Consider the following 16,366-nt stretch of genomic DNA (forward strand, 5'->3'; position numbering starts at 1 on the left):
GTGAAATTTGAACCAAAGTTTATCCTTGATTAGAAAAGAAATTCCTTGAAAGGATTTTTGGCGACAAGGCCTCGTTTGCCTTCTGCATCTCCTGATAGTTTGGAAACTTTCTACTGCATATCTCGAAAAATATTAATTTCACAGAAAAAAGTTTCAAACAAAAAATGAAGCGCTTAAAAAGCTCTACAAAAAAGATTCGATGCATTTTTCATATAAACCTATTATTTTGGCTGTTATGTAAACGAATAGTAATTTCTACACTATCCGGTTGATACAATACAGTGAAATATATAAATTGCACATAAATCTGTCTCGATTTTCCTAAAGTTATTATAAATTTAAATAAATAAAGGTTGGCTGAGCCGAACCCGCAGTTACCTTCAAGGCGAGGCAGCTCGGCGTCGATTTGCCGAGCTTGCGTCCACAGCAGGCATGGGTCACCAACACATCTCTTAAGGTGAATTCTAAATTGATATAGGAATGTGAATTTGGGAGAGGAATAAGAAAGGCACAATTGGAAAGGAAAGAAATAGGGTTTTAATAGGCATAAAGAACCTCCACTCAGTGAGTGTAGGAAAAAGCCGTCAAGGAGAAAAAAATACAAATCTACAAGTCAATACAATTTAGGTTTGGTGGTACTCGAATTCGGAAGCATACATGTTATGTTAAAGGAGCGCTCTTACTAACTACTCGGGTTCCGGAACACCACCAGCTCGGTGGGAAGTACTGCGCGGCTCTTAATAAAGTGGGAGATGCCCCATGGAATCGTACCTGTGCAGACAACGCGACCCTAACGTCTCAGGAACGGGTACAGCCCGAGGACGAGTCGCGTGTTGCTGTTTGAGCAATGAAATGCCGCCTGATTGGGTGCATTCCAGAGAGAGATTGGCCGGGCAGATCTCCTCTACGAAGGCAGCTAGTGCCTCGTCCAGCTGTGTATCTGTCTAAAGCCGCGGCCGAGAAGGAACCCTGACTTTGCTCTTATCGTACCAGAAACGTTCTCTTCTTTTTTTGAAATCGCCGCACACAAGCCGCCGCTCAACGCATCGCCACGAACTATTTTCTCCATGACGAACGCGCTCGTCCTTACATCCGGGCCTCAGCCGATTGCTACTGATATCACACGCCTCCTAAACTCCCCGCGTGTTACAAAAATATATCGTAATGTCTCGAAAGCGCGTAACGCGCGAACAAAATCGTAAATCCTTGCTTTACTAAATTTTTAAAAGGAAATATCTGTGAGAATGGCTTTTGGCGATTCGAAAAAAAAATTTTTACCATTTTGATATCGACACAGCGCAGTATAATTGGTGATCTTTTCTGAACACATAATCCGCACTTTCCGGCAACGCTTTCATGAAATAAGAATAAACTCATTATAAAAATATGCGTAAATGAAAGCGTTAGATTTAAATGTGTATTCAAACCTAACCTAAATACATCAACAATAATTATACGTATAGTGCACCGATGACAAGATGTCCCCTGAGAAGGGCAGATTTGCGGCCTTCTCATGGGACATCTTGTCATCGGTGCACAGTACATACATGTACATGTGAAATGATTTACTGTTGGAAAATTCGAAAGCCAACTGACCATTGACTCCATACTGAACGCACGTGGCTGCAAGACAGTCGCCAGGACACTCGGGTGACGGGGCGTCATAAATTCATCAAGAGTCCTCGAGTTTTCCGCAGAGGGAAAAGGACTCTCCAGGCCCGAAATGGGCATTCTTTACGAGTCTTTGTATTATATATGTATGTATATTTAAAAAGTTTCTCAGAATGTGACATAACATTTTTATATATTTTATCACTCTTAGAGAGATATCGTATTGATTTTAACGAATAAGCAAAAATGAATTTAAGATTCTTTTATTAGAAGTCTTCGGATACGTTGCTTCTGAGAACCGTAAGAGCGATAAGGATTCTAACGTAAACATTCTCCTAAAATCTTATGCGCGTCAAACAGGATCGTTTTCGTTACAGTTCGAACGAAGCCTTTGAATCTAAAGCATCGCAGCTATAGCCTTCAATAGTTTTTCTGACAATTAAATATTTTTCTATATAAAGCTGGATTATTTTAATATTGTTTATTGCTTCCACCCATAAATCCTAATAGATCGTGTTGGAAAATTCGAAAGTCAACTGACCATTGACCCCGTATGGAACGCACGTTGGGCGACGGGGCCCGACACGACGGCGACAGGGCGCAATAAACTCATCAAGAGTCCTCGAGTTTTCCGCAGAGGGAAAAGGACTCTCCAGACGAGTCTTTCGACGGAACAACTCGCTCCTTGCTCTCGTGGAAAATAAAACGAAACATTCAATCGTCTACATGGATTCATTTATTTCCATCCTTTCTTTTAGTCTAACAAGTCAGAAGTGGGATAAACCGCGTGTTTTGGTTGAATCCGTTCGCGCTATCGTGGAGTTACACTGCAGTGCAATTTTTGACGTTTTCACGCAATTGTGCCAGTGTCGATATTATTGGAGAGTGAAGTGACTTGCGACTGTGTTTGGTTAGACAACAAACAATGGGTCGATCAAGTGCGAAATCACGGAAACGCTCACGGGATGGTTCACGGGGACGCTCGCGTGAACGTGACCAACCGGAAGTGCGATCGCGTGAAGCATCGTGTGAAATGGTGCGCGATCGGTCGCGAGAAGATACGCGAAGACGAACGCCGTATGAAACGGAGGATCGTTCGCGGAAACGAAGGAGAGACTCGTCAGAGAGTGAACGTGACCGGTCACGGGGACGAAAACGCGACGAATCGCGAGATCGGCGGCATTATTCGCGGGGTGACTCAGCGGATCGCGATCGTGAATCGTCACGGGAACACGAGAGGAACAATGAGCGGAAACGGTCTCGTGATCGTGTGCGAAACGATGCGCGAAGGGTTTCGCGAGATCGTTCACGCCGTCGGAGGCGTTCGACGGATAGTTCCGAATCGGAGGATTTACGATCTACGGTGAAAAGACTAAAACAGGAGCTAAAAACTGTTCAATGTAGGCCTGTGAACGATGAATTTGTGGTTCCGAAATTCGATCTGTCGCGGGATAACGCAAACGTCGTGCATTGGGTGAAACAGGTGGACAGACTTGCGCGTCGTTACGTTTGGAGTGACGACAATGTCCTCCTAGTTGTGGCTCGAAATTTGAAAGGTCATGCACGACGCGTGTACGATGAGGAAATGGCCAACAATCACACGTGAAAGTCATTTAAAGCATTGATGATACGACGATTTAAAAAACCTTTACCGTTCGCGCGGTTACTGTTGGAAGCCGCAACGTACGCAGCTAGGTCTGGACAGCGGCTAGGTGATTATTGCTTCGAGAAGCTATCAAAGCTACGGGCTCTGAAGCTGAATATTCTGGACACCTATTTGGAAGATGCAGTGATTGGAGGAATCGAGGACGAGAATATTGCCCGAACCATCCGTTCCAAAAAGTATGAAGATACCGACGAGTTGTATGCGGCCATGAACGAGATGGGGGCGATGCCTCAAACGGTGGCGGCCAAATCCGTGGTACCACGCACGTTTCATCGCGGGGCGAACATCAGGAAGCCCGAAAACGCAGCCTCTACCTCAGCAGGAAAACCTGGCACGTCGTCAGCCGAAGAACGGACACAGCGAACGACGATTACCTGCTATAATTGCGGTAATGTAGGGCACTATTCAGTCAGGTGCCTCAAGGGTCCGAATACCTGCAGTTTGTGTGACAAGAAGGGACACATGGACAAATTCTGTCACAAGACAAGGCGAACCAACGTAACCAAGGTGAGACAAAACAGACCCAATATGTATTTATTACCGGCTACGGTTAATGGACAAAGAATGGTATGTCTCGTGGATACCGGGAGTTCAAACACGCTGATTCAGAAGTTGGTAGCAATCCAGTTAAACATTCAATTAGTCACTGGTGATCAATTGAAATTGCAAGGGTTTACTGGAGCGGGAATGTTTACTGATCTGTTTGCCGATGTGGTCATACAAATTATGGAAACTACAGCGAAAGTAAAGGCAATAACCGTTGAATCAAATGCGATGCTCTACGGAGTAATTGTCGGACGGGACTTTTTAGATCAACCGCATGTCGAGATGATTAAAAGACAGAATAGCATTATAATACGGGAACTGCCACAAATCAGATTAGCTCGAGATACGTTGGATGTTTGCGCAATGGAAGGAACCGTCGATTTTAATGAGATGGTATTTGGGAACGTTAGTGAAGAGGAAAAAAGGTTATGCATGGAGCTTATCACTTTGTATGCGGACCGGGTTACAACTTCGATGCAAACACTGGGAAAGACAAACGTAATCGAGATGGAAATACGGTGCACGACAGACACACCGGTGTATTATAATCCATATCGAATGGCTGAAGTAGAAAGAAAAATTGTCCGGGACATAATCGACGAACTAATCGGTAATGGTATTGTTCGAGAATCTACGTCGCCGTATGCAAGTCCGATAACATTGGTGAAGAAGAAAACCGGCGACTATCGGTTGTGCGTAGATTATCGGAAATTGAATGCAGTGACCATTAAAAATCGATACCCGTTGCCATTAATAGAGGATCAAATCGATCGATTAGGTGGGAACACATATTTTATAGGTTTAGATTTGGCTTCTGGGTATTATCAAGTACCGATGAGCAGCGGGTCAATAGAAAAAACAGCGTTCGTGACACCTGATGGACATTATGAGTTCTTGCGGATGCCGTTTGTGTTAACTAACGCCCTCGCTCTCTTCCAGCGATTGATTAATACAGTGTCAGGACTCCTGAAAAATTCAATAGCGTTACCGTATATCGACGATATAATAATACCCTCAACTACCGTTGAAGAGGGACTACAGCGGCTTCAAATGGTTTTGGACAAACTGCGGGAATATAATTTGACGCTGAACCTGAAGAAATGCTCGTTTTTGATGACCAGCATTGACTATCTCGGCCGCGAGATAAGCGCAGAAGGTGTTAAACCAGGAAATAAAAAGATACAAGCTGTCTTAGCTATGCCGAACCCGACCACGGTCAAAGAAATACGCCAATTCCTCGGATTAGCGGGATATTTCAGGAAATTTATTCAAGGTTATGCGACAATAACCACGCCGTTAACAGCCTTGACAAAGAAGGACACGACATGGAAATGGGGAAACGCGCAAGAGGGTGCAGTTAGGAAAATAAAAGAGGCACTTACAACGCGACCAATCCTTGCGATATTCAATAGCACGCTTCGGACCGAGGTACATACCGATGCGAGTTCGCTAGGGTTGGGCGCTATTTTATTTCAATACACCACCGAAGGTAGCCAGCGGGTGGTAGCGTATTACAGTAAACAGACTACCCACGATCAGAGCAGGTATCACTCGTATGAGTTGGAGACAATGGCTGTTGTCTTCGCTCTGCGCTACTTCCGGGTTTACCTTTTAGGAATAAATTTCACGGTCGTTACGGACTGTAACGCGCTACGCACTACTTTCACAAAAAAAGATTTGATACCCCGCGTCGGAAGATGGTGGTTGGAGGTGCAGGACTACACCTTTAATATTGAATATCGAGCAGGAACGAAAATGCAGCACGTTGATGCTCTTAGTAGGAACCCTGCGCAAGGGGTGGAAATCTATCCGGTAGATATCACCGAGGCGGACTGGATACTAGCCGCTGAATTGCAAGACGATCAGCTATGCCGAATACGACAAATATTGATCGAGAATATACGAAACGCGGATACGAAACAATATTTCACAGATTACGTTCTCAAGAACGGCAAAATTTATAGACGACTAGAGAAAGGGCGCACCGCATGGGTAGTACCTAAAGCGGCGAGATTTCAGATTTGTCGTTTGTGTCATGAGGATGCAGGTCACCTAGGTTTGGAGAAGACATTGAGACGAGTTCGTGAGAACTATTGGTTTGCAGGAATGAGTGCGTTTGTCAAAAAGTATGTAGCGGCATGCTTGAATTGTACATACTACAAGCGAACGGCAGGCAAGGGACAAGGGAAACTACACCCCATTGAAAAGATTCCCGTGCCGTTTCATACTATCCATATAGACCACGTCGGACCCTTCGAAGAAAGCTCGCGCAAAAATAAGTACCTACTCGTTATAGTAGATGGTTTTACAAAATTTACGATCATAGAAGCTGTCAAGGACACTAAGGCCAAGCGGGCGGTCAAAATATTACTGGATGTAATCCATTTGTTTGGTGTCCCATCACGAATCATTAGTGACCGTGGCACCGCTTTTACAGCCAGGACATTTAAGATATTTTGTACCACATATGGGATACGGCATATCTTGAATGCGGTTGCTACGCCCCGCGCTAACGGACAGTGCGAACGTTACAATCGGACCATCGTAGCATCGTTAGCAGCAACAGTTGCTGGAAAAGAATCGAATAGATGGGATGAATATGTAAAGCAAATTCAAAGTGCAATGAATACCACGGTCAATAAGGGTATAGCTGCGACACCTGCTGAAGCATTAATGGGGTTCAATGCCAGAACTACGGCAGAGTCGCGGATTTTGCAAGAAGTACAGACAGAGGTGCAGCGTCTTGACTTGAAGGAGCTTCGTACGCGAATTAACAAACATATCGCGGAAGATCAACGGAAACAGAAAGAGTGGTATGATAGAACACGACGGGAGGCCACGAAGTATCAGGAGGGAGACCTGGTCATGGTCGAAATCACTAGTGGACAAGCGACGGGAGAAAGCAGGAAGCTTTGTCCCAAATTCAAGGGGCCGTTCAGAATTCATCGGGTACTCATGAACGACCGATACGAGGTCGAAGACCTACGAGAAGGGGGCAGACGTGCTAAGCTCGTTGCCGCGGTGAAACGACTGAAACCTTGGGTAGCGGTGGTGGAGTAAAACCTCGCTTTTGTTCAAGGACGAAAATTATATATTTTATGGTGAGTAACAAATTTTAATGGTAATGTTTAGCTACAGGTAACTAGTTAGAGACAGCAGCAACGGCTGTGATTACCTGAGGGGCTGATTCCTTACTGGCCAATATTTTCACCATGAAGGAAAGAGACACCGTCGAAATAAAGTCCAGTTGCTACTGGACGACGAAGATTTTATTGCCGTCAGTCTGATAACGATGTTTTGCCGTTATCGGATGACGATGAACTCGATATCACGGCGATAGAGATGGTATAGCCACTATCGCGTGATTGTACTAAAACTGTTACGTCAGTGAGCAAAGGTTGCTACTGTACGGTGAAATGATGGTCCAATTGTCAGCGGTGATATTCAACTACCGTTTGATGATGACGACCTTGTTGCCGTTGGGCCAGTAGCGAAGTTCAGTCGCTACTGGACGACGATGATTTTATTGCCGTCAGGCTGATGGTGATGTTAGCCACTATCAGATGACGAAGAACTCGATATCATGGTGATAGAGATGGTAAAGCCACTATCGCATGATTGTATTTAAACTGTCATGGTAGAGGCAGAAAATTATTAGTTGATAATCATAACGCAGCAGTCATCATGCAATGGGCCGTTACAAACTGAGAACAACGTGATGTGCGACAGCAGACATTAAAACCATTGATTCGAAGGGAAAATATGACTGCGACGAAAAGGGGAGTATTGTCAACTAACAAATGTTTTAAGAAACTCTCGTTGCAGGTTCAAACTGATACCCTTAACAATGAATTGTGTACTCAGGCCAGTGCTGAATCTTTTGTTACAGAAACTGACATAAATCACACGCTTGAGGACAAGCTGGGTTGTAGGCTGGCCGAGTGTTGGAAAATTCGAAAGTCAACTGACCATTGACCCCGTATGGAACGCACGTGGCTACAAGACAGTCGCCAGGACACTTGGGCGACGGGGCCCGACACTACGGCGACAGGGCGCAATAAACTCATCAAGAGTCCTCGAGTTTTCCGCAGAAGGAAAAGGATTCTCCAGGTCCGAAATGGGCATTCTTTACGAGTCTTTCGACGGAACAACTCGCTCCTTGCTCTCGTGGAAAATAAAACGAAACATTCAATCGTCTACACGGATTCATTTATTTCCATCCTTTCTTTTAGTCTAACAATCGTCCCTCTAGATCCGCCACTGACTTAATAGGAAATCATAATACTATTTTCTGAATATTTGAAAGTCTAAATATGTACTGTTGAATTATGTTTATGAATTGTATATTTACATACTGATATTAAACGTGAACTGTGTCTTCAAAAGGTATGAATAATATATTCATAACCATACTAAAAATGCAATAAATTTTATATTGCAGTTAGAATATGGCGAAGATGTGTGGCTTCAGATCGTGGAAAAAGCTGAGTGTAAACATATTGTTTTCAATACACGACAAACATATCCTGACGAGCTTATGACGAATTTAGCTGCTGCATTGGTTGCATTCAATGGCGAGACCGTAGATAATGTGATGCAATTTTTTGGAAAATGTTTCGTTAGATACTTTAGTAATTTGGGGTAAGTTTTTGTTAATATACAAATCCTCTTAATTGTTAAAAATAAAATTTAGTTAGTTTTTACAAAAATTAATTTACATTTATTTTAATGTTATACAAATTATCAATTAAACACACTTACGTTCAAACCAGGTTTCCATAAAGAAAACGGCGATATAGGGAAAACAGGAATTCTCAAAATCTTAATTTTGACGATATTAATACTAATTGTAAATGTAATTGAAAACAAGTATAATATAATATAATGATTAAATATTATAAAATTTAGTATTTAACTGAGAAGTATAAATAATAAATATTAATTCAGATTTTCCTGCGTAAATGTTTACATGCAAGTGATAGCAGTGATGTTAGATGGGATAGAGTTTTTTACGTATGTGACCTATAATGACGATTACAGTAACGTAGAACGTAAGTACTTACTTACACATGATGGACAATAACAGGTTCTTTACCTTATCATCGCTTTTTTATTTTATATTATAACAACCATATACAGTACTCCCTCTATAATCCAGCACTTCACTTCTTCGGCCCTGCCAGTAATCCGGCGTTTTTAGACAGGCAGTTACCAAGTGGATAGTTTGGTAATTTCGAGCGTAAATTGAAGACAAATGACTGATTGTCGCGGGGTCTATGACTGCTGTCTTTACTTTGTCTGCCTTACGTCCGTCCGTTCCGTGTTGTGCTCTCAAGAACATGCGTTTAAACTGTCATTTAAAATGAAAAAACAAACAAAATTAGAAAATTATTTTATGCTTTCCACTTCAATTGAATAATGTAGAATTCTTGAATAAAACCTATTTCGTGCCGTTTAAATGCGTCATTATTAGCCATTTCCAGTGCTCTGCCGGATTACCGAGAGACTACTGTATTATAATCCATATTTTGAATTGTAAATTATATCAATTTCCATGTTAGACAATATGTAATATATATTACATATTATATAATCTTACTATATTTTTTCATTACATTTTGCTAATCAATTAATTCAGTGTAAATTAATTAATTCTAAAGTATTAAATCATTTAAAAAAGATTAAACCTCGGCGCACTATAGAATCTCATTTTATGCGAGTGATTACTTCATTGAAGAAACTTGTTCTGTCTTACATCACTAACAATGAGCGATAGGGTAAGAATCTGGGAAATCAGCATATTTCCTGCGGAAGCCTGATTTGGTCGCGCGTGTACATACACTGAGTCCCATCGAAGTTGTCGCAGTGAAGTTGGCTACAAATTCACTACGCATTCACGCCGCGTCGGTGAGTGAATGCGTGGCCAACTTCACTGCGACAACTTCGATGGGACTGACCAGGGGAACTATCCAAGTGTTACGCTCACTTATTAATGAAACTTTGCCACCTTGTAGAGCTCATCGCCCTGAACACACCTATACCCCCTTTTGGGGGCAGACGGCTAATTGTTTAAAAGATATTAACAATTAAAGTTAGTTACCCCTTACATTGAGAAGCATGACAAACTAACACATACAAATGCTTAGCTCCGCGGTAAAACGCTTGACTCGCAATCTAGTTGTCTACGGTTCAAGTCCATGATTTACAACTTTTTTTTTCTTTTTTCTTTTTAATGATAATTTGTCTCTTTTTGAATAACTATTACAACTGTGCTATAATCATTGCATTTATTAATAATTAATTACATGTGCTGAAATTTTTTTGGAATTTAAGTTATCTTTTCTATCCAATACGTACATTAACACCCTTACCGCATTCAAAATTCGATATATCGAAACTATCGATTAATCGATATATCGAAACTATCGGTTAATCGAAACTATCGATATATCGAAACTATCGATTAATCGAAACTATCGATATATTGAAACTATCGATTAATCGAAACTATCGATATATCGAAACTATCGATTAATCGAAACTATCGATATATCGAATTTTGAGTGCGGTAAGGGTGTTAATGTACGTATTGGATAGAAAAGATAACTTAAATTCCAAAAAAATTTCAGCACATGTAATTCATTATTAATAAATGCAATGATTATAGCACAGTTGTAATAATTATTCAAAAAGAGACAAATTATTATTAAAAAGAAAAAAGAAAAAAAAAGTTGTGAATCATGGACTGGAACCGTAGACAACTAGATTGCGAGTCAAGCGTTTTACCGCGGAGCTAAGCATTTGTATGCGTTAGTTTGTCATGCTTCTCAATGTAAGGGGTAACTAACTTTAATTGATAATATCTTTTAAACAATTAGCCGTATGCCCCCAAAAGGGGGTATAGGCGTGTTCAGGGCGACGAGCTCTACAAGGTGGCAAAGTTTCATTAATAAGTGAACGTAACACTTGGATAGTTCCCCTCGTGAGTGTACACATCTAAAGTGTTTAATTAAAGCTGTACACGTTAAAGCACACGTTTAACTGTTTAGTTTAATCACACAATCCACTAACTATATAAAGGAAATGTAAAAATTGAAGGTATTTCTCAAGTTATCCCACAAAATATGCCGAAAATGACGGTTTCTGATTTTTGTAGGTGCGATGCACCACACCTAAAAATCTGAAAAAAATTGGAGATAATAGTCATGCTAATATCTAACTACTGTGAAAGTAAAAATCTAGTCGCCCGAAAACTTCTACCCAAAATCTCAATTTTTCGACTTTTTTTTATGTTTTTGATTTTTCAAGCTTGAGATTTGCAACCGAAAAATCTGAAAAAATTCACAATCATAAAGAAACATGTCAAGAATATTTTATAATTTTTGCAGATTTTTTGCATATTGTTAAATAAGAGAAATATGGCAAAAACTACTTTTTCTTTCTTACCCTGTAACTACCCTCTCGGTTGAGGTACAGGATTGAAACTTGGTGTACCATGGTTTTTTGGGATAAGCTATCGAATGGTGTATTGCGAAGTAAAATCGGCTCAAGGGCACTTTTGACCATCTTATCCTGCTATACCCTTTCTGTACGAATTCATCATCTATATTGGCAGGAATTTTTTGTCTAACCTAATTAAAAATATGCCTAGTAGATTCTTAAAATGATATATAATGAAATATTATGAAAATAATATTGTAGGTAAGATATAAATGAAAATATTATTTAATGAAATTTTTGAGCTTCGCTCGCTGCGCTCAATTTCTCCCGAAAAATGTATTTCGTTTTCCAGAGATTCCTCTTAGACGGCTTATCCAATCTTGACCAAATTTGGCACAGCGCACCATGACCATAATGTGATGGTTATAGGCTATTGAAATAAAAAATTGGACCAAGCATAGTGAAATAATCAGAAAAAAACTGATCTTCAATGAAAAAGCATTGAAAAAAAAACGTGGCCGTCGCGGGACGGCCGACAAGAGCCAAGCTCAAGTCATAATGCGTAAATTTACAGTTAAATAAATTAGAATTGTTTTTTAGTAATTTTATGGTACAACTGAAAATGAAAAAAAAACACCGCTCTGCCGTACGCGAGGGCGAGATCGTCTTTTGTCGCGAACGTTCTTGTACTGTTCGTTGCTGGTAAGTTGCCGTCCAATCCAGTTCGTTGATTTGCCTCCAGTCACACGTAATATGTTTATTGGCCGAGGCTCTTACACGACGAACGTCGCTAAGGACAGACATTGAAACAAAATGAGATAAAGTGATAGCGAGCGACGATTCGGACGTACTGACGCATTTTCAGGAAGCTATGTCATACCTCGTAGTACTCTCTTCGAGATATGGCTCAGTGAAAGGAAGAATTCCGACAAGAACGCGAAACTGTATTCATACGTGATTAATTATTTTGATGTCGAAAATGCTGAAGAAAAAATATTGAAAATTGTTAAAAATAAAATCATGAATTTTTCTTATAAACTTTCTGAAAGATGGACAAGAAGTAACCGCACAAAAGAGAGGTTCTTGAATAACAATGCGGAATGGTTGAAAAAGGAAATAGAATTTCAAGAATTACAGAACGATATCGAAAATACCCAGGATGAAGTTTCAACTTCCTCACGTGGACGCAAGAAACTCTCGTTTGACGAAAGCAGTAATAAAACGAAAAAAAGGAGGATCCAAAATTTAATAGAAAGTTCCACTAAACAAGAATTGGTCTATGCAACGCAAGTCAGTTTATATGCAGCAGGACAACGCGATGCTGCGGCCATTATCAAAGAGGTAACTTCTACAACACCAAAACGGGCAACTCGAATAAAAAAAGTTTTTCACAGTGCTTCTACCAACATCCTTAATAATATTAAAATTAGTAAGGAAGAAGCATTGGCGACTTTTTTAGACAGGAAAATGAATAAAAGATCGTACATTGCTGTGCAGCAACGTTTAAAGACTGTAGGTTCTAAAATCTTTCCCTCATACTCCTTTATAACTGAAGCGAAAAAAAACTGTTACCCAGATAACAGTAACTGAAGTATCCGCCGAAGTTCAACTACAATCATTAATAGAACATACCGTACAAAGACTTTGTATAGTACAACATGATGTATTGATGCAATTTAAAGATATTTTAACAAATGTAGAATTTATTTTCAAGTGGGGTTGCGATGGTAGCTCCGGCCATTCTCAGTATAAACAAAGATTTAGTAACGATTTGGATGAAAATCAACAAGATAGTGCAATATTTGTAATATCACTTGTTCCGATACAATTATATTGTCTAAATAAGAAAGAAGAAAAGGTTGTACTTTGGCATAATTTAACTCCTTCTAGTACAAGATATTGTCGTCCTATAAAATTAATAATGAAATCCGAAACTTCAGAACTAATTAAAACCGAAATTTCCGATATGAATAATCAAATAGAAAACCTAACACCTATTAAATTATTACTGACTGATAAAATAATAGACACTAAACCAAAATTAGTTTTAACTATGGTGGATGGTAAAATTTGCAATTCAATGTTAAATGTTTCGTCTCAAAGATGTTATATATGTGGCTGTACTTCCAAGCAAATGAACGATCGAAATCGACCACAAGTATTAGACCAAATTGAAAATCCCGAAAGTTATCAGTTCGGTTTATCAACCCTACATGCAAAAATCCGCACTTTCGAATGTTTATTTCATTTATCGTATCGTTTAGAAATAAAAAAATGGCAAATCAGATCATTAGATGACAAACAAAAAATGCAGTACCGAAAGGAAGAAATACAGAAAAAATTTCGATCTGAAATGGGACTACTTGTAGACATGGTAAAACCAGGCTACGGAACAACTAATGATGGAAACACCGCTCGCCGTTTTTTCCAAAATCCCCCTCTATCATCATCTATAACAGGAGTAGATGAAATTTTAATCAAAAGATTTTCTATACTCTTGGAAGTAATTTCGTGTGGCTACGCTATTGATGTTGGCATATTTAATGACTATGCATTAGAAACATGGAACAAGTACATGAAACTGTATCCATGGTATTTTATGCCGGTAACAGTGCATAAATTGCTAATCCATGGAGCTGATATTATTAAACATGTAGTTCTTTCAATTGGTCAGCTATCGGAAGATGCTCAAGAATGCAGGCACAAAGAGATAAGAAAATACAGAGAAGTCAACAGCAGAAAACATTCTCGAAAGGCAACCATGGAGGATGTTATGAATATGTTGCTTGTTACATCTGACCCTCTAATTAATAGTCATCGCAGAAAACCCAACAAATCGTTACAAAAAATATCACCAGAAGCATTATCACTCTTGCATAATCCTACCAGCATGACCTTAAATCATGATCCCAACACAGACTGCGAGGAATACAGTAACATTTCCGAAGACGAATAGATGTTTAAGTAATTTCGTACATTGTAATTATTTTACTATCATCATCACCATGATAATAATAATGATTATTATTATTTTTATTATTAATATTATTATTGTATTACGATGCGTTTATATTATCGTTAAAAACTGTAAATATGTATAAAAAAACAAATAGTGACAAAAAATTTATGATTATTATTATTATTATTATATTACGATGTGATATATTATCGTTAAAAAAAATCATAAACATGTATAAAACACAAATAATGACAAAAAATTCATGGACATGTTTCTTAGTGAATTTGTCCACCTAGATCAGAGCCCGGCAAGATTTGCACTTTTCAGCCGATTTTCAGCTGGTTCCGCCTACCGCTATTCCCCTTTCCGCGACGTTCAGCGCGCAGCCTACGAACCGTTTGAGACTCAGGAGTGTATCACTCGTAAACGTATGCTGGCAACCACTTAAAGAAAAACGCATCGACAGTAGTACCTCGCGGGTGGAATGGAAAGCTATTGCCGGCATATGTTCACGAGTGATACGCTCCTGAGTCTCAAACGGTTCGTAGGCTGCGCGCTGAACGTCGCGGCAAGGGGAATAGCGGTAGGCGGAGCCAGCTGAAAATCGGCGGAAAAGTGCAAATCTTGCCGAGCTCTGACCTAGATCGTTCAAATTGCCCACTGTGTGACGTAGAGACGTAGACGTAGATTCGGAGTTTTCATTATTAAGAAAACAGGAGAGTTTTTACACCTTCCATAATGTAATTACCATAAATTTTGCGTAATAACAACTGTTGTCAAGAACGAGTATTATAAAAAATCCATTAATATCCCGAAAAAATCGCATGTTTATATAGTTAAATGTATCCCCCGCAAATACGGGAATTTTACGCCTATGCAATGTGACCGCTGACTTATCAAGTTGTGGGTTCCTGGAGGGGATTAGGTGGAGCGAACGCACAGTCCCCTTGCCCCTCTGTCGGTTCAGTTTGTTGGTGCTTGGCAACTTACTAGCAACGAACAGTACTTACGTACGATCGACGCGAAATTTCCCTGGATGAGAGAATTAGAGGAGAGGGGGCCGAAATTCCCCTGTAGGGGAATCGTAACGTTCCTTCGAACCAATCTTACTGCCGAACACGCCAAAGAGAGCTTCGCTTTAAAAATTCACGCGCAAGAAAGTTCCTGATTACAAATCGATATCACCATTTAAGCTTTTCACTACAAATTAACCCTTACTGAATACGAGTTGTGCTCATTATTGTGTTAGCAGCGAAGCAGACAACAGACCTAGTTAAAAGTTTCGACGTGGCAATCAGTATGTTAACATTTTGATAACCGTGCGTTTTATAGGATTTATGGAAATTGAAATTTTTTTTTCTTATTAAAAATATGGTTACTGGGGGTGTGTGGATACCTGAGCCTTGGATTGGGTGGGGTCGGGAGAGACCCCGAATAATTTCAGGATTCGAATATCAACTCGGGACTTGAACTCCTTTCGGGACTCGAACATGACTCAACATCCGAAATTACATTCCGGGTATGACTTTTCAAGCTAGCCTGAAATTTTTATGTTTGGAAATGTTATAAATTATCGTGTATAATCGAATGTAATTTGTAATTCTAAGGATTCTAAACAACAAATAATGATCGAAGTGGAATAATTAATAAACGTTTGAATTGGAGGCTACGTTAATGATGAAAAGTTTGATAACAATTTAAATGAAACTTACCCATTCGTTTCTAAATTAACCTGCTACTGGTTCCACTAAAAAGTGTGAAATAATTTCTATTTCATTGATACCAATATTCCGTAGCTATTAATAATATCTACTTAATCGTTAAATAGAATACCAAATACATTTCAAAGTTTTCGGAGGCGGCGCACAATTAAAAATACCCGAACAAACGATGCTGCCAATAACGATTTGATTGCGGTGTGGGAAAGATAGTGAATGAAATCGACTCAATCAACTACGTTCGTATTCTTAGTTTTATTCCGATGCTGACTCTGTCGACGTGTTACTAAGACTCTCCTCGCGCTCGGCCATCCGCTCCGTTAAAAAGCATTCAGAGACGGAAGGGAAAGTGAGGATGGAGAAAGAGAGAAAATAGAGAAAGAGAAAAAGGTCTAAATATTATAGTGAAGTGTCGATAAGGGCAGC

The 16,366-nt window shown here is 39.8% G+C and overlaps 1 protein-coding gene across 4 annotated transcripts in view; it reads left to right on the forward strand.

The window, feature by feature from the left end:
• Positions 1 to 16,366, forward strand: part of LOC114879648 (soluble guanylate cyclase 89Da-like) — a 110,003-nt gene that overhangs the window by 42,963 nt on the left and 50,674 nt on the right. For all 4 annotated transcript variants that reach the window (XM_029194752.2, XM_029194749.2, XM_029194750.2 and 1 more), the window contains exon 2: positions 8,265 to 8,464. In XM_029194752.2, the coding sequence (XP_029050585.2) occupies positions 8,265 to 8,464 (200 nt within the window). The remainder of the gene's footprint in view (positions 1 to 8,264; positions 8,465 to 16,366) is intronic.

Source organism: Osmia bicornis, chromosome 7, assembly GCF_907164935.1.
Source record: "Osmia bicornis bicornis chromosome 7, iOsmBic2.1, whole genome shotgun sequence".
NCBI classification, from domain to species: Eukaryota; Metazoa; Arthropoda; class Insecta; order Hymenoptera; family Megachilidae; genus Osmia; species Osmia bicornis.